Source organism: Miniopterus schreibersii, assembly GCF_964146895.1.
Source record: "Miniopterus schreibersii genome assembly, chromosome: 7".
NCBI lineage: Eukaryota > Metazoa > Chordata > Mammalia > Chiroptera > Miniopteridae > Miniopterus > Miniopterus schreibersii.
Window position 1 is genome coordinate 80,188,929 of NC_138108.1, and position 25,233 is coordinate 80,214,161.

The following is a 25,233-nucleotide window of genomic DNA, read 5'->3' on the forward strand; positions in this document are numbered from 1 at the left end:
TCAAACATATCTTTATTGATTTCAGAAAGAGGAAAGGAGAGGGAGAGAGAGATAGAAACATCAATGATGAGAGAATCATTGACCGGCTGCCTCCTGCAGGCCCCCACCTGGGATCAAGCCCACAACCCGGGAACCTGCCCTGACCAGGAACCGAACCATGTCTCCTGGATCCCAGGTAGATGCTCAACCGCTGAGCCACGCCTGGCCGGGCACCCATGCAGCTTTTTAAAGAAAGTCAATAAGAATCAATATAATGGAATCCCACTTAGTTGCCAATAGTATTAAACACGTGCTAAAATGGGAAGTGAGACTAATGTTTATTTAAAAATGCAGGAGTCACAGATGTAAGGTATGAGGTCAACAATAAGAAACTGTTCTTACAATACGAATTGGAGGAAACACAGAAACTTAATAGTAATTTTCTCTGGAAAGGATATGGGACACTAGTGTTCTTTGCCACTTTCCTTTCCAGTAAAAATTGCTACAAATTCCTTTTGTAATGAAAATATTATTTTTAAAAAACCTGTGAGTTAACGGAGACATCTTTATAATGTTCTTACAAAATTTTATCTACTATTTTTTTAAAAAGTGCTTTATACAGTTATAAATAAAATCCATTAAAAAAACAAAAAAACCCAAACCTGACCTCTTATGAATATGCTTCCTGTTATGCAAAAAAATCACGTTAATTTCTATAATTACATTTCTCTTTGCACCATTGGATGAGAAACCCATTTTTCCTCATTGATTTGACATGTGACTTCATCATGTATTTAAACTACCTAATGCTTGGGTGTGTTTCAGGAGGGTGCATTTTCCAATCAGGTTGCCTCTCTTTAGCTGAATAGCTAACTGATATACCAAAGGCTACTGCTAGACGTCTATTTTCCCCATAAGTTCCACATTATTTTTTTAAAGATTGTTTCTTTATACATGAAATATATAATAAGGGTTATTTATCTACTGCTCATTTTTAATTAAAATTGCTTTACTCTGTTAAGATAATTATTTGATATACTTACGCATTTTATTTTAAAGTTTCATTTCAGGATAGTTTTATTTAAATAGACTGTTGAAATTTTGATTGAAAATTTATTATATTCATCAACACACTTACTTGGAGATTAATGGATATTTTAAATATATTTCATATTCCTCTCCAAGAACCCAGTATGTTTTCTATTTTCAAAATATTTTGGTAAGGCCCTGTACCTACAGTTAACATTTTCTTTCCCTACGTCACATATTTATCATTAAATTAATTCTTGTGAATTTTATTCTTTAGAAAATTTTCATTGTGAATTTTTTAATTCATTAAACATTTTATTATATAATTTTATGAATTTCCAATTTTATTGGTTTATCTAGATACTTTTATATTAAATAATTTTAGCTAATTTGGTTGAATTTTTGAGGAGATTATCATATGACATTTAAAACATTTTACTTTTGTATTCTCAACTTTTATACATTTTTGTTTATTTCCTTGACTTGGTCAAAACTTTCTAAAATCTAGTTAAAATTTTTAAGCAATATTAAATAAAATCAATGTGTATAACTTTCAAAAAGGAGTTTATTTTTATATAATTTCCAAGAACATATAATACTGACTCTAACTGCACATCACATTAAATAGGTCTCCTACCACCATTTACACATCAATCATTTATTTGTAAGCTATCGTCAGTTTGAAATTAGAATTAAATGCTTAGTCTTATCCGTTGCCTTTTCAGAAGTCCGTGCGCCAGAGCAGCGGGTAGTCCACGTTCAGTCTGCTGGCGCGGTGAATTACATTAGTGGGTTGCTACAAGTTCCTTTTGTAATGAAAATATTAGTTTAAAAAAACCTGTGAAATACATAATTAACCCTGACGTGCCTGGGGGTGGGGCCCAGGGTTTGGGGCTCTCACCCCCTGGCCCCCAGCAGGCCCCTGTTCCCCCAGCGGAGCTGCCTTCAGGTCGCCCTGTCTCAGGGCCGAGCCTGCGGGGGACGAGCCAGCGGGGGCCGGAGGAGGGGCCGGGCTGCGGGTCAGCGGGGGCCGGAGGGGGGGCCGGGCTGCGGGTCAGCGGGGGCCGGAGGAGGGGGCCCGGCTGCGGGTCAGCGGGGGCCGGAGGAGGGGGCCCGGCTGCGGGTCAGCGGGGGCCGGAGGAGGGGCCCGGCTGCGGGTCAGCGGGGGCCGGAGGAGGGGCCCGGCTGCGGGTCAGCGCCCTTCCCAGGGCCCGGCTGCGGGTCAGCGCCCTTCCCAGGGCCCGGCTGCGGGTCAGCGCCCTTCCCAGGGCCCGGCTGCGGGTCAGCGCCCTTCCCAGGGGCCGGCTGCGGGCCAGCGCCCTTCCCAGGGCCCGGCTGCGGGCCAGCGCCCTTCCCAGGGGCCGGCTGCGGGTCAGCGCCCTTCCCAGGGCCCGGCTGCGGGTCAGCGCCCTTCCCAGCCCCGGCGCTGCAGCCCCGGGCGGCGGACCGCGAGCCGGAGGCGGGGGCGCAGGACCCCCGGCGCCCAGGCTCTTCAGAAACGCCCCGTGTGGCATCACTGCAGTGATTTCTGAATAAAACTACATGAACGGCAACTTTTCTAACATTTTGCAGTCTGAAGGTTGCGATATTTTTCATGGATATTTTAACTAATAGTCATTAAGCTGAGTGATCTTTTATATTAATAGACAGACAGACCCCCGGGTCAGGGAGCTGGGGCTCCACAGCCCTGCGCTCCTCCAGCAGGCCCCGGGCTCGCCCAGCGTCTGGTTAATTAGGAGACAGAGCGGGAGAGAGGGGCCGGGCTGGAATTTCACGGTCCCTGTATTTTCAGTGATTTTTTTTTTTTTGATGCAGGAAACCTTCACTGCGATGAGCTCATCCCCCCCATTGGCTTTTCCTCCGGGGTTTAAACCCTGGGCTTTCCCTGTCCTGCAGGCTCCTTTCTGCCATGTGCATCTGATGCTTCTGAGGCTTCTCTTTGTCAGCATTTCCTCGCTGTCGCCCTGAGAGCCCCTTTGTCAGGGAGGCATATGTGAGAAGGATCCAAGTGACTGTCTTCTTTAATGCTTCTTAAAACTTTTAAAACTTCCCCGGCTTGGTGTTTGTTGAACAATGTGGAGAGGTCACGGCCCTTCTAGAATGCGTCAAAGGTTGATTAATTTCTGCCATTTCAAATGAGACCAGAAATCTCAATTATTTTAAATATTAACAAGAATTAAAATGGTTAAGAAAAACCTTGATCTCCACAACCCTTTTTGCTGCTGCTAAGTGTCTTATTAGCACCCATGCTGCCGTCTAATGCCTCAGGTTTGTACAAGGAAGCATCGATCCACAAAGCCTCCCCTGTGGATATCAAGTGCCGCCTTCCTGCCCAGGGTGCTTGCCTCGTCCCAGTCCACCCCCCATTCAGACGCTGACTTCAGACCCAGGCCCAACTGCTGTCCCCTTGGCCTCAACACTCTCCTAGAAAAGCCTTCAGCCCTGGCCGGCGTGGCTCATTTGGTTGGGCATAGCCCTGTGCCCCAAAAGGCTGCTGGTTCCTCTGAGCCCCACGAGGGCACCTTGCCGGGTTGCAGGCTTGGTCCCTGGTGGGGGTGTGTGGGAGGCAGCTGAGAGAGGGTCTGCTCACACATCGATGTTCCTCTTCCTCTCTCCTCCCTTCCTCTCTCTAAAAAAATCGATGTATTTTTTTTTCTTTAAAGAAAAGGTTTTATTTTAGTAATAGCAATAGTGGCAGTTATCGATTGGTTTCATACAGGGTGGGGCAAAAGTAGGTTTACAACCTTGAGTTCATGAAACACAGAGTTTATTCTTGTGTAATTATTTATGAATTGTTGCGTCGTTGTCCATATGAAAACCTGTTAACTTACTTTGTCCCACCCTGTATAGTGGGCACTCTGCTTGGACCTTTCTTTCTCATTTTTCTCTAACTTTTGAGTTGAATATGACCCTTTGCTCCAATGTAAAGCTGAAAAACCAATGGCCTACAGAGCTGTAGCGGCTTGACCAGGCCATGCAGTCAGGAGTGGGGGATGCTGGCACACCAGCCTCCAGTCTGCGGCCCTTCTCGCCCACCCTGCACGCTGCCTGGCCTCCAGCTCCCCATGTCTGGTTCCACAGAGTAACCCTCTCAATGAGTCAGGCCCCAGGCTAAGGTGAACTATGTTTCCTAGTCTGCCTGACACTTTCCCATTTTCAAATGGAAAGTTCCACCTTAGTCTTGCACAAACTGTGCCACCTGCCATTCGGAGAGTTCCTGAAGTGTCCCCGAGGGGCGGAAAAGGAGAGGTGATGTACAGTATAGCAGCAGAGACCACCACTGTCTCCTCGACATGTAAACCAGCTCCTCCTGGCTTCTCTGCCCGAGCAGCCCAATGTCCTCAAGCTCCTGGCAGGTTTTGCACCTGAATACACATGGAAACTTGACTGGCTGGGTTCAGCTCTCTCTTTGTCATTGGTAGTGTTGTTCTTGGCCCAAACCTGAGGAGTTGCTAGCTTATGGTTCCTGTCTTCAAACACCCATTTACAGAATCACAGAAATCAGGTGCTGACACAACTTTATTGGTTCAACATATACTTATATTTTTTGTCTGAATGCATGTACAGTATTTTTACCTTAGGTTATTTAGACAATAGCTTAAATAATATACATTTCAGTATTCAAGCAATTGGAAATTCTAACTTCAGTATCCTCCTTACAGCCAGGCCAGAGGAGCTCCTGCTAAAAACTGATAACCAGGAGAGCCCATTGTGGCCATCCTTTGTCTCCCCCTGACTTGTGGGAGGAGGTGCTCGGAGCCAAAGGTGAAGAACTCCAGCTGGCACCATGTTTCTAAGCCATGATCTTCCTACACGGCGCCCGCGCTCCCCACCTGCACAGCTCTGAACGGCTTTCAGGCCCTGAACGGTTCTCTTGCCTCTCTGGCCTCCTGGTGGTGGACATGGGCCTCAGGGCTGAGGGGTGGCCATGGGGCAGCTGTTTACAGTGCGGATAAGACTTGGGCCTGTGGGATATGTTTGTCAAGGTACATTTGTCAAAGTAGAAGAAGAGAGCATATTTTATTCAAAAGTTGTTTCTCTTATTGTTAACCCTTCAAATATTTTGACTTTGGTATGTGGGACTCCATTTGCACTCTTGCCTCAGGTCCTACAAGCATTGGACTAGAGTCTGTCTAACTTTATACTATTTTACTGATGATCACAATAATTTAGCCCAAGTTCAGCAAATTGTAAATGTCTTATTAGATAATTAAATCCTATTCCACCCCCCTGACAGTAGCTAAAATCAAACAAGAATTTTTATGGTTTTTTAGTTCTTGTTAACAAAAACAATTACTTTCTTGTGTATAATACTGACAATAAAATATTCCCTCCATCATGTTCCACACAATTAGTTTACTTTCAATATACATTAAAGAGAAGTCTTTATATTCCATTTCACTGTTCCAAAAATAACCCCTAAGCGGACATAAAATTAGCAAGTCCACAGATCACATCTTAAATTTAAAACTAGGAAGAAACCATGGACCCAGGTAATGTGGTTTCAACTTGAATTCATATAGAGTCCAGGATAAGGTTCCAGAACCTGCTGATATCTTACAGGATTAACTCTCCTTCAGAGAAAAGCCTGATGACTAGAAAGACCTCCCGTCCAATGGCTACAGGGACCTGGGCACAAATCCTGTGGTTGTTACTCTGGCTGTTGGGGAACAGGGATGGGGATTCATCAGTCTCTCTTGTCTTGGTTTTATGCATGTGATATAGAGCATAATAAAGTCCCTCACATGACTGTGTAAGGGATTAAACAAAATCATAAAGTGCCACTCAAAATAAGAACACTTTTTCTCCTATTTTTTTCTCATTACTCCCACTTTGAATCTGCTCATTTTATTCCTTACTTTATTTTCTTCTATTTATTGTCTTCTGTGTAGGTCTTTTACTTTAGCTTTGCAACATATTTTCCAAAGGAAAAAAGGGTCAATAACTATACTACCACATAATTTGGAAAACAGTTTCTCTAGTGATTGGTAGTTGTTTCAAACACCAAATAAAGGGTTGCATTGTGTCTGGTCAGTCCTTTAATTGTGTCTGAGCTCTCGGAGAGGCGGCATCAACTAAAGCAAGAGGCGACCTCTGAGCACCTGAGACCTGTTAGAAGCTTCTGATGGGAAGCAACGCATGAGTTGTTACCTTTCATAATTCACAAAAAGCAGCTTTCTTCATTTACTTAACAAATATTTATTGTCTATTCTGTACTAGACACAATCTTATAGAAATAAGTGAAAGTAAAAAAGAACATCTCCACCCTTATTATTATCTTAAATCCTATATCTGGGACAAAGATGATGAGGGAGATGATTAAAAATAAGGAATTAATAACATAAAGTGATGTGCTTTTGGAAAAGACTAAATACAAATCAGACGATGCAATTTTAGGAAGTTAGAAGAAATAACTTTTAAGTCATATATTCTATTTGACTTGGTTTCTTCTTGAAATGCTTTTTTTTTTTGCATGTCATACAAAATTCAAAAAGTTAAAAAACAATAAAATGCAAATGTCTAGCTTACTTCTCTGTGGGTCCCACTCTCACTATCCGCCTTCTCCATCTCTTTACACCCCCCAGATATTTTTTTCTGCCTCTGTGCTCTCAAGTCTAGACAGCCTTTTCTGTGTTTGAAGCACAGGTGGTGTTTACAATGCACTGCACCCTGACTTTTCTTTGCATTGAATAATTTCTATTGGAGATGGTTCATATCAGAACATGTAGGATTGCCTCATGCTTTTCACGGGTGTGTAATACTTCCTCGTGGGTTTTCGAGCACACGCAGGGAACAGGTGAGCCCAGGTCCAAGGCCTGTCTGATGGGCTGGTGAGGGTAAAGGAGAAGGAACTACTTTTCAGCTCAGGTAGATTTGATTCACACAGACAGCAAAGGAAGAGGGGCCAAGCATTGCAGCTGCCCATGGCCCTGCCCCACACACCAAAAGACAGAACTAAAACAAAACAGATCAGATGACTACAGTGCTAGTTCTGGCAGCCTTGGCTTCTGGGCATCTGAGCCTAGACAGGTGAGCGGCTCTATGTGGTGCACTCCAGTCTCCGAGGACAGGGTGAAAGGCCTCATTGGTACCTAGGAGGCGATGAGAAACTGCAACGACAGCCCCACATGGGGCAGGAACAGGGGCCTGCCGGGATGAACTGGGGGCCGCTCCCTGCAGCCTCCTCTCCCTGCGTTCCAGGACAACCTCCAGGTGTCCTGCCAGACCCAGACCAACTGTCGGGCAGGGCCTCGGCTGCACAGCTTCTCGGGTAGCAGAGCTCACTTGGCACCCTGGAGGGTCTGTTTCCCTATGGACTTACCATAAGTTTTTATTAACCCCCTTTTGGTGGACTTTTGGGGAATTTCTAATTTTCTATTATTCATAAAATATTGCCCATGGCACTCACTTGCATATACTTGTAGGATAAATTGCTAGAAACAGAATTGTTGAGTTGAAATGGGCATATTTCAAATTTTAAAAGCTATCGCCCTCTGTTTGATATTGTATTAATTACAGTCCCACAAACAATGTATGAAATACTTCTGTTTCTTCATTTCCAGGTCAAAGTTCTAAAGCTTTTGGTCTTTGTAATCCAAGTTAAAAATATTATTGTACCATTAATTTGTACTTCTCTTTTTGAGTGAGGTTGAGCATCTTTTCATATATTTAAGAATAATTTGTATTTTTAATATATTCATATCCTTTACCTATTTATCCGTTCAATTACCTTTTTAAAAATAATTTGTAGAAGTTTTTATTTCTTAATTAAATTTTGAAGTATGTTTTCAAGTTATTTTGGAGGTGATATCATTATATATGCATTTTTTTGTGAAAGGTCAGGTGAATATATATTTTTTGCATTTTTATTTGGACAAAATTATTCATATACAGTATTTCCAGGTTTTTGAAATTTACATCATACTTAGAAGGACTTCCCATGATATTCAATTATAAAAACACTATCTCCAGGACCTTGGCTTCCCCGGTCAGTTTGTGTCCACTTTCCCCCACAGAGATGTTGAGGCAGAGCTTGTGGGTGTGGAGTTCCCTCATGGGGCTCTCCTTTTCACCTTGATCCTGTGCCATGATGAGATACAGATGTGTTCTCCAAAGCCAGATACACTGTCAGATCCTTCGGCATCAGGAGAAATGAAAAAATTGTCGTCCACTGCATAGTCTGTGGGGCCAAGGCAGAAGAAATCTTGGAGAGAGGTCTAAAGGTTCAAGAGTATGAATTACAAAAAAATAACTTCTCAGATACTGGAAACTTTGGTTTTGGGATCTAAGAACACATTGATCTGGGTATCAGATATTACCCAAGCCTTGGTATCTATGGCCTGGACTTCTATGTGGTGCTGGGTAGGCCAGGTTTCAGTATTGCAGACAAGAAATGCAAGACAGGCTGCATTGGGGACAAACACAGAATCAGCAAAGAGGAGGCCAAAATCTGGTTCCAGCAGAAGTATAACGGGATCATCCTTCCTGGCAAATAAATTCTCATTTCTATCCAAAAGGCCAATAAAATATTTTCAGTGAAAAACGAAAAACAAAAAAAAAAATCTCACATTTTCTTTAAAACATTTTTGAAGATTATATATACACACATATGTAATTTTTTAATATTTAGATGGTTTGATTTAATCTAGGGTTTTTTTTTTTACTAATAAGTCTTATTAAAATATGTTATTTTTTATTTTATAAAATGCCTTTTTAGTATAGAACATATAAATCATATATTTTAAAAATATTTTTCAATAGTTTTGTTTCTTGTAGGACAGATATGCAAAATAGGATCACAGTAATCTTGACAAGAAAAGACCTTAGGGACTATGAGGACCTCAGAGAAATTGAGTCTCTACAACCCTAAAATCTCTCTTTTCTGAAGCCCTCTGCTCCAGGCTGGAAGTGAAGCAAATTGCTGGAGTCTTCCTGAAGCACTGGAGAAAGCCGCGTGGCTGAGTGATTCACCTGGATGACATTCCAGTGAGAAGCAAAGGGATACATTGTTTCTGCTTTTCTTTTTTTTTTTTTGACAAAAGACTCTTTGAGCCCTTGTTTGTGTGCCTTACAGCTGATGGAGTCCAGGGCTCAGATGTGCACATATGAGACCATAGCAAAAATCAAATAAATCACTAAGATTCTGATTAATGAGCAATACTGTTAAAAAATAGACTTTAGACTTAAATATTAGCCAGTTATACACCTTCCAATAAGAGTGCTAATATTCCTTCTGAGTAACAGAAGCTAAGAGTTTTCATTTTCCAGATTTATACAACTAGTTAATGGTAAAGTGATTAGAGCACAGCCTTCTGTGCCCTGTGCTCTTCCTCTTCAATGGCCTTTGTGGTGGAACTTCACAAACTGGAGAGCTCCAGTTTTACAGAGTTTTCCTGATATCTCCTGATACAAGTCTCCTGCATCCCAGCGTTGCCATTCCAGTCGATCTGTCTCCTTCCAGGACTATTGGAGTAAGCTGGCTGGCTGCACACTCTGGAAGGGGCTTTCATTTTCTGAAGCAGAAATTGTTTCATAGGAACAGTTCGAGATATGTTTTTTACTAGGAAACCCTGTTTTATGAAGTACCAAGAAGTTTAGGCATTTCCTAAAACAAATCTCTTCCAATTTCATAAGTTGAGTGACTTCATTGGATTTCTTTCCCTAAATGCTGACATTCTCTTTAATGCCATTCTGCTGTGATTTCACAGATTCTCTACATGGGAGACCACAGACAGATAGGCATAATCTTAAAATAGATGTGAAAGAAGGCAACAAGCTGAACTTTACAATCATCTAATGCCATTAGGGGTAAGGTATATGGGGAAATAGTGAGACTTAGAAATAAGTACTCAGGTTCATCAAAGATGTCTTTTTGCTTTAAGATAATTTCAATATTGTGCATATTCTTTTTTTTCAATCACTGAAAAAAGTTGAAAAATAAGAATGATTGATATCCATAGACTTCTAGTTATAAGCAACTAAAAAAAATGTACTGAGTATCTTGAACTCTGAGTCAGAATGACAAATTCTCTTTTGAAGTTAATTAATGTCACATCTTATCCACAATATTCTAAATTAAGATTAGTATCAAAAGAGAAAACCTTTTTTAGCTCATGATAGTGATTGAATAAAAAAATACATCAGATTTTATTTTTTTAATTATTCATCTCCACCCCTACTCTTCTATTCTGTATCCCACTAATTATTGAAGTTGTCTCATAACAGGGTTTTCAACCATCTGTCCGGCAACCCCCTCCTTCCACCTACCCAGAAGTTTAAGTTACAGAAAAACTGCTTCAGAGTAACTGCTCTAAAATAGCGGTTCTCAAATGTTAGGGTGCATCAGAGTCACATGGAGGATTTAAAAAACAGATTCTGAGCCCCTCTGTTAGAGTTTCTGATTCAGTAAGTTTAAGTGGAGCCTAAGTATTTTCATTTTTAACTAATTTCCATGGGATGCTAATTGGGCTGGCTCCTGAAACATACATTCAGAATTACTGTTCTAAAACATAAAACTGGTCATGTCACCATCCTGCAAAAAAATCCTTTTGCGGCTCCTCATGCTACCATAGAGCTAGCTAACCTTGAAATCTTAGCAAAAGTTAACTAACAATAAAGTAGAAATTTATATACTTGTGAAATCACACAGCTTTGCTCAAGTGTCTTGGCAGGGCACAGTGTTCCTGTTTTCAGTAACGACCAGATGTGCAGACTCGCCAGCCAACCATAGGAGAGCAAGATTAGTATCAGGAACAGGATGACCAGCCAAGTCAAGCTGCATGTCTGCAGAAAAATCCCCTGCTGCTCCCCCCAGCTCAACTCCCATTTCCCTTTTACCCTATATAATTATCTGGCTTGACTAGAGCTGTTAGGATGGGCTTTAGGATAGGATTCCCCATGCTGTCAAGTTGCTGGCACTTGAATAAACCACTTTCATTCTCACCAGCACCTGTCTCATTCATGAGTTGGACTTTTGTTGTGTCAGGAAACTGAACTTGGGTTTAGTTTCTGCATTCACTCACTCCCCATAGTTTAAGTTCCTTAACATGGCTCACATAACTCATCATCTGGGTTATTTCCTCACTCTTGTTTTATCTCACTCTATCCCCTGCCTCAAGTGGTGTGTTGATAATGATATTTAATATCTGGCTATTCACTGTTCTCCCCCCAACACATAGACATGTATGTGTGTGTGCTTATGTGCATGTAAATAGACATATGATTATTTTACTGCTATAAACAATGTATAATCATAATTTACAAAAAAATAATATACAATAATTTTTATTGTAAATTTCATATAACCAATTACTTATTATAGAATACTTTTGTTGAATTTTCACTGAACTTTTTTTATCTGTAATCATATACAGTCTATTTCACATATTCTTTTTTTATTTCTTAATTTATTTGACAGCCCTTTACAATTTTTTCTTAACATACAGGTTGGAGGATGACAGGATTTAAGTCACACTTGGCCTACAGGTTGTAGTTAGTCCATTAGTGGTTTAGACAATCAATAAAACAAATCAAAACGTGATTTATAATATTTTCCAATATCCCTGGTGAAAATATCTCCACCATGGTGGATTTCAAGCTGTCATAGGAATGTTACTGAACATGGGTTTGGGAAGATATGTACTGTAACAGCCCAATAGAATGCATTCCCACCACACAGTTACAGCCTTGAGTACATATAGATAGATGGAGTGGTAGAAAGATACAGATAGATGTAATATAGTAAAATAAGAAACAATAAATGTATTACCTTTTAAAATACTCCATTTAATTCTAAGTTTATATAACTTAATTTTTAATAATGGCTGTGCTTACCAGCCAGCTTACAAAATTCCTGAAATTCCAGTTCGCCCATATGAGTCAGTAGCAGCTGGCACCAACACAACTGTTTAAAACCCTATAAAGAATGGACTGTGACAGCTATGCCCTGTGCTCTGCAGTGGGGTCTCTGGCCTGACCTACCTTTCTAACCTTCTTCATCGTGCCAAACCTACACTTCATTTGAGATTTAGCAGTGTCTCCTGCTGGAAGCCCGTGGCCATCTTTTTAATTTGAGCTAAGTGCCCTCTCCCCAGGAATCACCAACCACAGTGAGCAATAATGCTCTCCACCATAGCTTTCACCTCCTTGCTCTGCACCAGCTATTCCAGGTCTGCTGCTTGTTAGACTGTAAGCTTCTCCAACTGAACTCTGCCTCAGTAATCTCTAATTTTATTGCCTAGAGCAGAGCCTGGTATACAGTAGAGGCACGACACATATTTTTTGAGTTGAACTACGGCAAAGATGGTTAATTTTTGGCTTCCATTTTGCAGAACTTTGCACAACCTTCTTTGTTTTGTAGCATTGATGCATTGTGCCTCTTCTATAAGAAAGAAAGAACTGTTCATGGGTATTACTCAAAAGTTTGCTTAGGAATGGTAAAGACAAGTGCCAACAGTGCATATTTTAGATTGCTTTGAGTATTTATAATTTCTATTTTATTGAGGTATAATTGATATGTAACCACAGCTAATTGAATTTAATTTTTGAAAAGAGTGACTGAATTAACCAAGAGACTAAATAGTGTTAAATGGTGCTACAAGCAGGGGAAAAAAAAAGAAAAAAGAAATACAAATGAGACTTGCTGATTTGAAATTTCACACAATTAGCTGATGCCTGTGGGTTACCGCCATTATTTCCAGGGCCTTTTCTCCATGCTCTCTCCAGGACTTCTCCACTGTAGGCTGCCTGGGCTTCAGCGGAAGGGGAGATAAGCCCCAGGGTAAGATTTTTCTCTCTTGCTCTTCTGTTTACTGATTTTCATACTGATCCTGAGCAAGGCACCTGGGGTCTGTAGGGAATATCAACTCACCTCATAGTCGATGTCCAAGGCATCGGCCTCTCCCTTGGACCGGAAGTGCTGTGTGTACTTATCCACAGTGAAGTTCACGAGCTTGCCCACCCTCTCGATGAGGACTGAGTGCCAGTGCCTGTCGTCCAGGAGGCTGCCCAGGGAGGCTGACGGGGGGCCGCCGCTGGGCCGGGCTTTGCTGTCATCTGTGAAGGGGAGAGGAAGACAGGATGGCACCTGTGCCTGAGGGCAGCCTTTAGCACAAGAGTGTCCACAAGCAAGGCTGCTTTCTCTATTGTAAAGGCAAAGATGGTTCTCTCTCTGCAGGCCCAGAACTCGGCTGGGCTTGTGAAGGAATTACAAGCTTTGCCCACAAATTCCAGGAACAAATTCTAGGTCAATTGATAGACACCCTGCCCCTTCCTAGGCACAAAATGACATGTTTTCAGGACCTGAACAATTCAATAATAAAGGAACTTCATCCTAATGGTTACATGAATGATACTGAAAATAGAGGTCATGGTATGTAGAAATAATGCTCATTCTCTCTGTTTGAATGGCTGTTGACTAGAGAAAGTGGACCTTGTCTTGTGCTTCAGAGGAGAGTGACCTGGATAAGCTCACAGTGAGCTAGGTAAGTCTGCAGGCAAAGCCATAGGAAAGGAACTAATCATTTAGCTGTTATTTTCAATTGCCTGCTCTATGAACAGCACTTAAGTAGAAATTTTATAACCTCCATTTTTAATTCTCTAAGGCAAAACTATTATCTGCATTTCACAAAGGAGGAATCTGAGGCTCAGTGAGGTTAAGCTTGCATGCCCCAGAGGTGCATCCAGGGATCCAGTCCAGGTCCACTTGGCCCTTTCCACCTTGCCATGCCATAGAAATTTGTCTTATTTCCCTCCCTCCCTCCCTCCCTCCCTCCCTCCCTCCCTCCCTCCCTCCCTCCCTCCCTCCCTCCCTCCCTCCCTCCCTTCCTTCCTTCCTTCCTTCCTTCCTTCCTTCCTTCCTCCTAACTTACTAACTTCCTAACTAACTTCCTAACTTCCTTCCTGCCTTCCTTCCCTCCTTCCTTCCTCCCTCCCTCCCTCCCTCCCTCCCTCCCTCCCTCCCTCCCTCCCTCCCTCCCTCCCTTCCTCCCTTTCTTCTTCCTTCCTTCTATAAGGTGGTATTGAAATAAACCCATGAAGGGAATGAAGGGGACACAGAATTAAAAGGCACACTGCCCTCTGGGAAGGTCTACTACAGAGACTTTCAATAAGTAAACCCACAGAAAGTGTGTCTGTGGTGCACAGAAGTCAGTGCAGGGAGCCAAGGCAATGCAGGGTAGGGAGCTGTGAAGGCCTCCTCATGGAGCAGTGATCGGTCTGAGATTTGTTAGGCCAGACAAGGAACATGGTTACACAGTCAGGAGAAGCAGGTGCCAGGGCTGGAGGAGGCTTTGGGAACATGGCAAAGGGATCCCGTATGGCCCAGTGTCATGTTCACACGGGTCTGGCTTTATCACTCAGGACTACTGTCCTAGTGTGTGGGAGTTTACAGCTCCTATTGTACCTTGGAGGAATGGGAGCCTTAGGTGAATTACTAATCATAGGTTACTAACTCTGATTAACATTTAGCAAAGGTTACCTTGGCTGCTCTATGAAATTTGATTAGAGGGAAACTGGCAGTAATATTGGCCTACATGTACTCGAGGACAAAGGGGCTTAGGCACACAGGGCACAGGGAGGACGGGGTAGCCTCCATGTCACTTGGGTATTGGAGATGGGGTAATAATGGAAAGACTTGGGTGAGTTCTAGGGTTTCTGAGAAGGTAAATGAAAAGTTGCAGCAGTTAAGAAATAAGAACAAAAAACAACCCCCCAAACACACACGCACACACACATGCACATATAGTCACATACCCCTTTTATTTAAAAGTAAAACTTATCCAAGAGCTAATGATTGGTCAAGAGCAACAATAAAACACAATTGTCTCAACAGACCAAGAAAAAACATTGAACAGAAATTCAATATTGATTCCTGATATTGTGTATCAGCAAACTCCTAATTAAAAAACAAAACAAAATAAAAACTTGCTGAACCTGATAAAGATCATCTACAAAAACCTACAGCTTTCATCACACTTAATGGTGAAAAAAAATGAATGTTTCCTTGCTAAGACCAGGGGCAAGTCAGAGATGACTGCTCTTGCCACGTCTACTCGACCTGTACTGCAAGTTCTAGCCGGTGCAATCAGACAAAGAAGAAGAGCTGTCCAGACGAGAAAGGAGGAAGCAGAACTGTAGGAAATCTTATGGAATCTTCCAAAAATGCTGAAATTACTAAGTGGGGATATGTGAGGTGCTGGAAGGAGAGGCATATTGACTAGTGTGACAATTTCCTGGGTATGCATATAGGTTAACACATAACAGTATAATTTAAATGTTAGCATTTTATTGAATGTCCATTAAACCTCAATAAAAAAGAATAAAAATATTTGCAACAAAAAGAAGAAAAATTTTAGGAAAAAAGAGCTAATAATTGGTTGAGGGAAAGAGTATGCCTTATATAAATTGTTGGTTCTGGTTAATAAAGTTAATATTAGAGTTTTCAATTTGAATTTGATATGTACCTCATTGCTTTTTCTTAAAAAGGAAAAGGACATTTAACATGATTTCTTAGTAATAAGTCCAAAACAAAGATTCGAAGCCACTGTAAATCACAACAAGAAAGAAAAGGGCACAGGAATCACACAATTTTAATCCAGCTATCTGTTCTATGTGCCGTTGGGTGGGGTTTAGTGATGTACTGAGTTCTTTAATAGAGCCAATAATAATGGTTAATAGAAAGGATTTTAATATATTTTACACTATAACTCCTGCTTCAAAAGACAAATTTAATTATGAATAGGTAAGAATGATACTATTTCTTATTTGTCTTTTTAGATACAGTAATGAATCTTCCTCTCATCCCTGCCTCCACCTGTGTACGGCCCATGTCCCCTGTAGGTAATTGAGGTTACTAATGTCACGTTTCTCCATCAAGAAAATTTTAAGCAAATGTAAGCAAGCAAAGATATGTATTCTTTATTCCTCTCATTAAATTTTACCCTAATGATGAAATGCAATGTTCATTTTTCTGTACCTTTTCATTTTCATTTACTATCTCCTGGTAGTTTCTTATATCAGCATAATTTAAAATATCAAAAAGTAAAAAACAAAACAAAACTTTCTCATTTTTATAGCTCTATAGTATTCCATTAAATTATATATGGCATTCTTTTTCCTACAAAGTACTTTGTTGTATTTTGTTTTTGTTTTTATTTTTTTAATTTATCTTTATTGTGTGAAATAAGCCAGTCAGAGAAAGACAAGTATCACATCCTCTCACTTACATGTGGAATCTAAAGAATATAATAAACCGATGAACAAAATAGATTCAGTGACTCAGAAGCATGGAGCAGACTGAGGCATCTCAGAGGGGAAATGGGGTGAGTGGGTGGGGGGGTGGGGGGGAGAGATTAACCAAATAATTTATATGACATATTTTTAACCAGCTTCCTACTGATACATCTTTGGGCTTCCTGTCTATACCTGACACATAAAACTCTAAAACACTTTATATGTAGAGGTCATTTTTATGTGTGCAAGAATTTCTGTAGTATGCATTTTTAGATGAGAAATTGGTGGTCAGAGGTTTTCATGGCTGCAATTTTGATAAGTAAGCACTGCCAAATCATCCTCTATAAAAGTTATGCTTATTTAAGCTTCTACCAGCAATTTATGAGACTGCCTCTTCTGCAAAGGCTTGTCAACCAAATACGTTCATGCTTTTGGAATTTGCCTGTTTGAGATGTAAAAGCACTATATTTCTGAGTAGTTTTAGTATACACTTCTCTTAATATAAATAAGATTTAAAATATTTTTATTTCTATTTATCTTTTTGGGAACTATCTCCTCACACCTCTTGCCTATTTTTCTATCATTTTTTATCAATTTATATTTAGTTTGTTGTCTATAATATATTAATTTTGGTACTATTTTTTTTTTTTGCTATTATTTATTGACTTTTGATTTTCTTTTTCTGGTTTTTGTTTCTTTTTACCACTGAGATATTTTTGTGTTTTCTTTTTCTTGTTGGATTCGTGTTATAGTTTTAAAGGTCTTCCCTATTCTGAGATTATTAAAGAGCTCTCCCATTTTCTGTGTGGAATTTATTCTGGCATATGATATGAGATACAGTTATACCTTTATTTTATATTAGTCAGTGGCTACCTACTTATCCCAAGTCCTAATTTTAAAATATCTGAATGATCTTTTTTAAGTACATCAGGTGTACAGTTTTTAAATGTCTTGAGAAATACAACTAAAGTGAATGAATTGATTTGTCACATTGACTAGATCACGGTTCTCTTAGTATGTCGATTGGGATCTTCAAGTCCCAACTTCGACTAGTAAAATTCCAAGCTGGTTGCTACAGCCCCATTCCCCTTCAGCTGATGCCACCACATCACCACCGTCGTGTGGGTCAGGTCACCCGAGCAGCAGGAAGCAGGGGCTGCCTCCTACCCTGTGTTCTAACCTTGGTCCACAAAGTTTGTTACTTTTTTTTTTAGTTTTTATTTTTTAAATATATCTTTATTGATTTCAGAGAGAGGAAAGGAGAGGGAGAGAGAGAGGTAGAAACATCAATGATGAGAGAGTCATTGATCGAGCCCGCAACCCGGGCATGTGCCCCGATCGGGAATCGAACCCCGATCGCCTGGATCCTAGGTTGATGCTCAGCCGCTGAGCCACTCCCGGCCGGGCCACAAAGTTTGTTATTATCATTTCATCCAATAATTTCACTCATAAACTTAAGCCTTCGAAGGATTAAAAGTGTACACCATCTTAAGTAAAATTCAGATACTTCTCTTTACTGCACTTAGTGAAAGCAAAAATCTTAGTCAACACATTTTCCTTTTCATGTAAAATACCTCATGACATTTTCATAAATATTTAAAGCAATTTGTTGACCTTTCCTCAAAACTGAATTAATATTGCTCTTTGTTTACTTATTTACTTAGTCAATTCTTTTTCATTGCCCACAGATAAAGCAAAATGAAATCCACCAAACTTAAAAAAACAGACAAACACACACAGACAAAAACATCTATGTCAATAAATATTGAAGAATGTAAAAAGTTTTCATAACTTTTTACCTAAATTACATTTTGGAAATCTACCCTAAGTAAGCAATCTAAAATATAATGAAATATTTTTTAATGTCCAATAATTTAAAAATTGGAGATAAGATTCCATAATTTGGAAAGAGAGAAAAAGAATTTTGTATAAACTTAGAATCACCAGATGGCATATTATAAAGGCATCTAAATCTGAATAATATTTAAGAAGTACTTATATTATCTTAAGATAAAAAATAACATTGACTAAAGGGGATATCCAATAATTTACATCTTATTGATTTAAAATATATAAAAATAAATTGAAAATATAAACATAGACTAAATTACAATTATAGAAAAAATAGATAAGAATATAAAACTCAAGAAAGCATTTACTAAAATATTCACAGAGGTTTTAATTTTCTATTTTTTGGTCTATATTTTAGAGTGAGTGTAATGATTTTTTTATAATGAGAAAAAGAAACTTTTTAAAACCATAATCCTTTTCCTGGATAGCTGACTCATTGAACTCAATATGAGTAATGTGTAAATTATTGAATCTCTCTTTCATTGTTACTTTTTTTGCTTTTTCAATAGTTTTTTTAATTGTTTCAATTATAATTTACATGGAATATTAGTTTGTATTAGTTTCAAGTGTACAGCATAGTTGTTAGACAATCATACTTTACAAAGTGTTTCCCCTAGGATTTCTAGAACCCACCTGGCATGATACACAGTTATTACAATATGAATGACTATATTCCCTATGCTGTAATTTACACCCCCATGACTATTTTGTATCTGCTGATTTGTACTTCTTAATTCACAAATGTTAAGATTTCGTTCTTATTTTATGACTGAGTGATATTTCATTGTGTACATGTACCACAGCTTTTTTATCCACTTCTCTGTTGATAAGCACTTCAGTTGCTTCCATAGCTTGGCTATTGTAAATAATTCTGCAATGAACATAAGGGTGCATATATTCTTTCAAATCAACTTACTTTTAAATTAACTAATAAAAGACAGATATGAATAAATTTGACTCAACTCTTCATTTTACCTATTCTATGCTAATACTCAGAAGCCATGTGTTAAAACAAACTGAGGGAAAGTTGGTTTGTTTAAGCAATTACAGAAATGGAATTTTTGCAGTCCATCAAGTAGGGCTTTGGATTGTATACCCATGACAGGTGTTATGAGAACAAAAAACGGTGCTCATCCCAGGGAACACCTCAACTTGCCTAGAAATGTCATTACAGAGAGAACAATAAAACAATTTTCAAAAGATTATAAAACTCTTTGTCCTGGACTATATATTGCAAGTTTTATTTTAGTGACAACTGAGGTCCAAATACTAGCTTTCCCTAGTTTGCAATTGATTAAGGCAAGATAAAAATTTCCTGCACAGTTGTGGAGGTAAAAAAAACAATAAAAATATGTAGTGGCTAACTTTTAGGCTAACAAGATAATTTTAAAAAATCTTATCTTTGTTAAAAAATGCATGCCACTGTAACTTTCATAATCTGTGAATTTCACATACTCTGAGCAAAAGGGTTGGAAGCTCTCTTGTTTAAAACTCTATTTCAGCAAAAACTCACTCTTAGAGAGGCTCAATTCCCTGTTGAAATAGCCATTCATGTGGATGTACCTGATGCCTGCCTCTCTTGGGTCTTTAGAACTCACCGTCCCACCTTTAATTTTTCAGATTATAAATACTGGTATTTACTGGTATTTATTGAACTTTTCACATTAGGTAAAGACTTTATGTATGTTATTTTGACTGCTTCTGAAGACAACCCTGCAAGCAGCTCTGTCTCAAAGAAGCCACATGATTTATGCAAGGAGGCAAAGAATCAGGGTTACAAGTCAGCTCTATCTGACCCCAAAGCTAAAAGTCTCACACCACCCCCACTGGAAAAAAATATGATACTCTTTTGCCTTGTTTCTTAAGTTCTGACCATCTGAATCCACCACTCATACATAAGCTATGTAGAGGAATAGAGGACCTTGGGAAATAATATCATGGATCAAATGGGAGAGCTTGGTGGAAAACAAATGGGGGCAGCACTAAGGGGGAAAGAGATGATGTAGAATGAAAAGACAAATTTCACCTCTGTAGAATATTCAGTATCATAAAAATTCCATTTTAATATATGCAGAGCTAATGAATACTCTCTGAAGTACTCAAGGAAGACCTGAAGAAAAGGACACTAACAGGAGGTCATATGATTACAGAGAGCTTAGCCCTCAAATTAGAGCAAATCCTCATGTTTCACTACAGCAATGAAAAACATATCTTGAGTTGTTAGGAACCTTCTTTTATTTTAAATTTATCTTTATTGTTGAAAGTATTACAGATGTACCCTTCTTCCACCATTGATCCCCTCCACCCCACGTGTTTTCCCCACCCCCAGGCCTTCACCACACTAATGTCTGTGTCCATAGGTTAAGCATACAAACATATACGTTAATTAATCTCTCCCCACCCTCTCCCCCACCCCCACCTTCCATCTGAGATCCCTCAGTCTGTGCTTCTATGTCTCTGGATCTATTTTGTTCATCATATTATTTTGTTCATTAGATTTCACATATGAGTGAGACCGTGTAAAACTGAATCAGGAAGAATAAAAAAAACTTGAATAGGACAACAACTGATGAAATCAAAGCAGTAATAAAGAAAACCCCCAGCAAACAAAAGCCCTGGTCCTGACAGATTCGCAAGGGAGCTTTACCAAACATTCTACTTCTAATTATAGCAGTCCCTATAAATTTCTTTCAGTGCTGGTTTGGTGGTGACAAATTCCTTTAGCCTTTTTTTTTTTTTTTTTCGCCTGTGAAGCTCTTTTATTGCACCATTTTGAATGATAGCCTTGTTGGAAAGAGTAGTCTTGGTTTCAGATCCTTGCTTTTGATTTCCTTGAATACTTCATGCCATTCTGGTCTGTAGAGTTTCTGATGAGAAATCATCTGACAGCCTTATGGGAGCTCCTTTGTAGGTAACAGATTGCTTTTCTCTTGCTGCATTTAAGATTCTCTCTGTCTTGCCCAGCCAGGCATGGCTAAGTGGTTGAGCATTGACCTAGAATCCAGGAGACTGAGGTTTGATTCCCTGTCAGGGCACATGTCCAGGTTGCAGGCTCGATTCCCAGTGGGGGACATGCAGGAGGGAGCTGATCAATGACTTTCTCATCATTGATGTTTCTATCTCTCTCTCCTTTTCCATTCCTCTCACTGTAATCAATAAAGATATATTTTTTAAAAAAAAGATTGGCTTGAATTTTTGGCATTTTGTTTATGATGTGTCTGTGCATGGGCCTCTTTGGGTTCTTGCTTGGGACTCTCTGTGCCTCCTGAACTTGTGTGACTTTTTCCTTCAGCAGGTTAGGGACGTTTTCTGCCATTATTTCCTCAAACAGGTTCTCTATCCCTTGGTCACTTTCTTCTCCTATTGGTATTCCGATGATATGAATATTGTTACATTTCATGTTGTCTCACAGCTCCCTTAGACTGTCCTCCTGTTTTTTTTAAATAGTTTATTCTTTTTGGTTCTCTGATTGAGTTATTTTTTCTACCTTGTCTTCTAATTCGCTGATCCAATCTTCAGTTTCCCCTAATCTGCTGTTTATTCCTCCCAATGTTTTTTTTTTTTATTATTATTATTATTTCTACTATATCATTCTTAATTTCCTTCATAGTTTCCATTTCTTTTCTCATGCTGTTGAGTGTCCTTATGATCAATATTCTGAAATCTATATCTTATAGATTTCTTATCTCCATTTCATTTAGCTGTTCTTCTGAATTCTCTTGTTCATTCATTTGCAGCTTATTGTTGTTGTTTGTGTGTTTTTTTTTTTTTTTGTCTCTTCATTTTGACTGCCTGTTTGGGTTTGTTTCTATGTATAAGGTAGATCTTTTAGGATTCCCAGAGTTTTTTGGAGGGTCTCTGGTGCAGGCTAATCTCAGATCCTGTTTGTGACTGGACTTGGGTACCCTCTTTGTAGTTATCAGCAATCTAAAGCATTTGGCTCCCTTTGCTGGGGCTGAGTGCATTTGGAAAGGACCAAGATGTACACCAATGTCTAGGGGTCCAGAAACAGATCATGCAAAGAATCAAAATACCCAGAAGTCTGCCTCTGCCTCTAGGCTGATTGTTACTCTTAGTCTCTCTCTCTCTCTCTCTCTCTCTCTCTCTCTCTCTCTCTTTCTCTTTAAATATATCTCCATTGACCCCAGAGAGAGGAAGGGAAAGGGAGAGAGAGAGATAGAAACATCATTGATGAGAGAGTCATTGATCGGCTGCCTTCCTCACACCCCTGACTTGGGACTGAGCCCAAAACCCGGGTATGTGCCCCTACCAGGAATTGAACCTCGATCTCCTAGATCCTAGGTCGATGCTCAACCTCTGAGCCATACCCTGCTGGGCTATTCTTAGTCTCTTAATGAGCCTCAGGTTGTATACCACAGCAAGGCGTAAACACCACAGGGTGGGGCGAGAGGTTTTCCAAAAGATGGGGCAATTATTTCCCCCCAGACAACAGCTGCCTGGCTGGCAAAGGTCTGCCTGAGAAAGATGTCCTCTGCAGTATGAGGGAATGACTCAGCACATGAATCCAGATGGTTGCCCTCTGAGCTCTATCCCCTGAGCTAGCATCCCTAGATTCTCCTCATACAACTCTAGTCCACTCTGCCCTCCCTCCGCCAGAGCCCAAGGTGAGTGGCTGCACATAAAGTTTTGTGCATTGGTCCTTTAAGAGGTGCCTGCATTTGCAGGCATTTCTCCCTGGCAGACAGAAACCCTGATGCTTTTCACAGCTGGGTCTTATGTGGGCACTTTTCTCAGCTCTGGGCTGGGAAGCCCAGCTTGGGGTTTAGGCCCCAGAGCTCCCAATGGGAACCTCCATGGCTGAGATCTCCCTCCGGGCCTTCAGCTGCTGCCTGTGGGAGCCCGGCCGGCCCTATTGCACCTTGGCACATCCTACCAGCCACTGTGAAGTCTCCACTTTAGGTCCTTGGTTGTGAGGGTGATCTCCAGCCTATCTTCAGTTGGTGTTTTAGGGTGTTTTTTCCGTATTTTAGTTGTAATTCCAGTTTGTTCCTGGGAGAATGCCAGTGAAGCCTCCACTCAATCTGCCACCATCTAAGAATCCCAGGAGCTTTCTTGTTTCAATAAAACACTCTCCAGATTTAAGGTTTATTACTCAGATTTTGTCCCTCATTTGTATCTATTTTCTGTGACTTTATTATCTTTGAAAAGGCTATGGTTTTGATGATACATAATTACATATTTTTAGTTAATATTACAGAGTTAGAGTAAATAGAAATAGTCGTTCCATCAGGCTGGGAGCTCCTTGAAAACGGGGACTGCTAAATCTAAATTTGAAACCCTTGTGCCTAGCTGTGTGCCTGACTTAATGTATTTTTTCAACAAGTTCTTATTACACGAATGAGAAAATTTATGAAAAATGCAGTGACACTTTGGCTAAAATGCCTGTCTTCCTCTTTTTTAATAATAAAATCTCCAGATAACTCAAGGTTAATTCATAAAGCCTTTCTGGATTCCTCTCTCCCACCCATCTCTCTCCATTCTCACATTTTAACACATGCATATAGGCTTGCTGATATTTAATATGCAATTGTTTTATGAAGGTGTACGAATTTTAATCATTAATGTCAGCACATTGGTGTAGGGTTAAAGATGCCTCTAACTCCAGGTCTACAGTTATGCAAATATATGACTTTGAAAAACTGACTGGGCAACACTGACCATCAGTTCCTTCATCTGTAAAATGGGGTTACATATAGTTTGTACAATGCCCCACATGATATAAATTAAATATGTATTTTAAATGTCTAGTGTTGTGCTTAAGTGCTGGTTCTCAAAAAAACCATTTTTTTTTTTTTAATATATCTTTATTGATTTCAGAGAGAGGAAGGAAGAGAGAAAGAGACAGTTGAAGCATCAATGATGAGAGAGTCATCATTGATGAGCTGCCTCCTGCACACTCAGACTGAGGATCAAGCCTGCAACCTGAGCATGTACCCTGACCAGAAATCAAACCTGGATCTCCTGGATCCTAGGTTGATGTTCAACCAGTGGGCCATGCCTGGCTGGGCAAAAACCAGCACCTTTTAAAAATTATTCCAGAGTACTTAATATACTTATTGTATAAGTACACGCGGTTGGCATATTAAAATGCCTGAATTTTAAAAGAGGTAAAGTAAATGTCCATTTGACTCTTTGGAGAATGTTCAGAGCCTTCGCTGATACCTCAAGATATCTTAATGGGTTGTCATGCATTCAGGGGCTTTCACCTGTAAATCCCATGGTTGGCCCCAGACACCCTGATTGCATGTGCTTGTTTCTGCTATTCCAGGATTCTCACTTTGCTTCCCCTGTACCTCCTGCAGATCCGCAGACCTCTGCTTCAGCTCAAAGGCACCGAGCTCTAGTAAGGATGAGTGACCCGCATGTTCTATTGATGTTTTGCTCAGTTCTTACAGCAGTTCCCGGTCAGGTAATGCTGCTGCTCTTTGATCCCCTCCTGTACGTGAGCGTTTGTGCTGCCATGAATGTAAGGAGGGTGCATTGCCACAGGTGACCTGAGTGATGCACACAAACTGAGGAGAGGAATCTCTATAATCTCCTTACGGACTGAGAGAAGAAATCTCCTGCTTATTCATAGCTATAGAAAAATCACTTTTCTTCCCTAGAAAGTAATCAGAGGGGGTCCACCTAGCTCAATTTTACCACAGAACTGACCCATCCAAGTCAGCCATGGTAGTGGTAAGTAGGTAACGCGAGTCAGATGGTGGGCAAAGGAGTCACAAGGAGAGAACCACAGCCTACCTGTCCTCAAGGACCACCCTCAGCATCCTGTAATGGTACCAAACCCTCCACCGTATCCAATGTCTAAATTATAAAGACAGAGGCTAGATAAGGAACTCACTCTGGAGACTTGTCACTAAAGGAAACTCTGCTGGAGCGTCCACATGAGCTGGAGGGAAAACCTCCCTCCCCGTTGGCCCAGTGTGATTCTGCAGCCGGTCCACCTGGATTCTTCCTTCCTCCTTCCTTCTCTTTCCTACCCTCTCCCCTACGTCCCCCTCTCTTCAGTTCTCAAAAAATAAATACATAAATATGATTATGGATGCTATGAATTATTCCCACTTTGAAAGGAACATAAATATTACCTAATATGTTTTTTAAAATCATGTAAATAACTAAGAA

The 25,233-nt window shown here is 40.1% G+C and overlaps 1 protein-coding gene across 3 annotated transcripts in view; it reads right to left on the reverse strand.

Moving 5' to 3' along the window:
• The window catches only part of CNTNAP5 (contactin associated protein family member 5), a gene marked incomplete at its 5' end in the record, with an annotated part of 726,412 nt that overhangs the window by 367,033 nt on the left and 334,146 nt on the right, over window positions 1–25,233 (reverse strand). For all 3 annotated transcript variants that reach the window (XM_081142435.1, XM_081142434.1, XM_081142436.1), the window contains one exon: window positions 12,878–13,062. In XM_081142435.1, coding sequence (XP_080998561.1) covers window positions 12,878–13,062 — 185 coding nt within the window. The remainder of the gene's footprint in view (window positions 1–12,877; window positions 13,063–25,233) is intronic.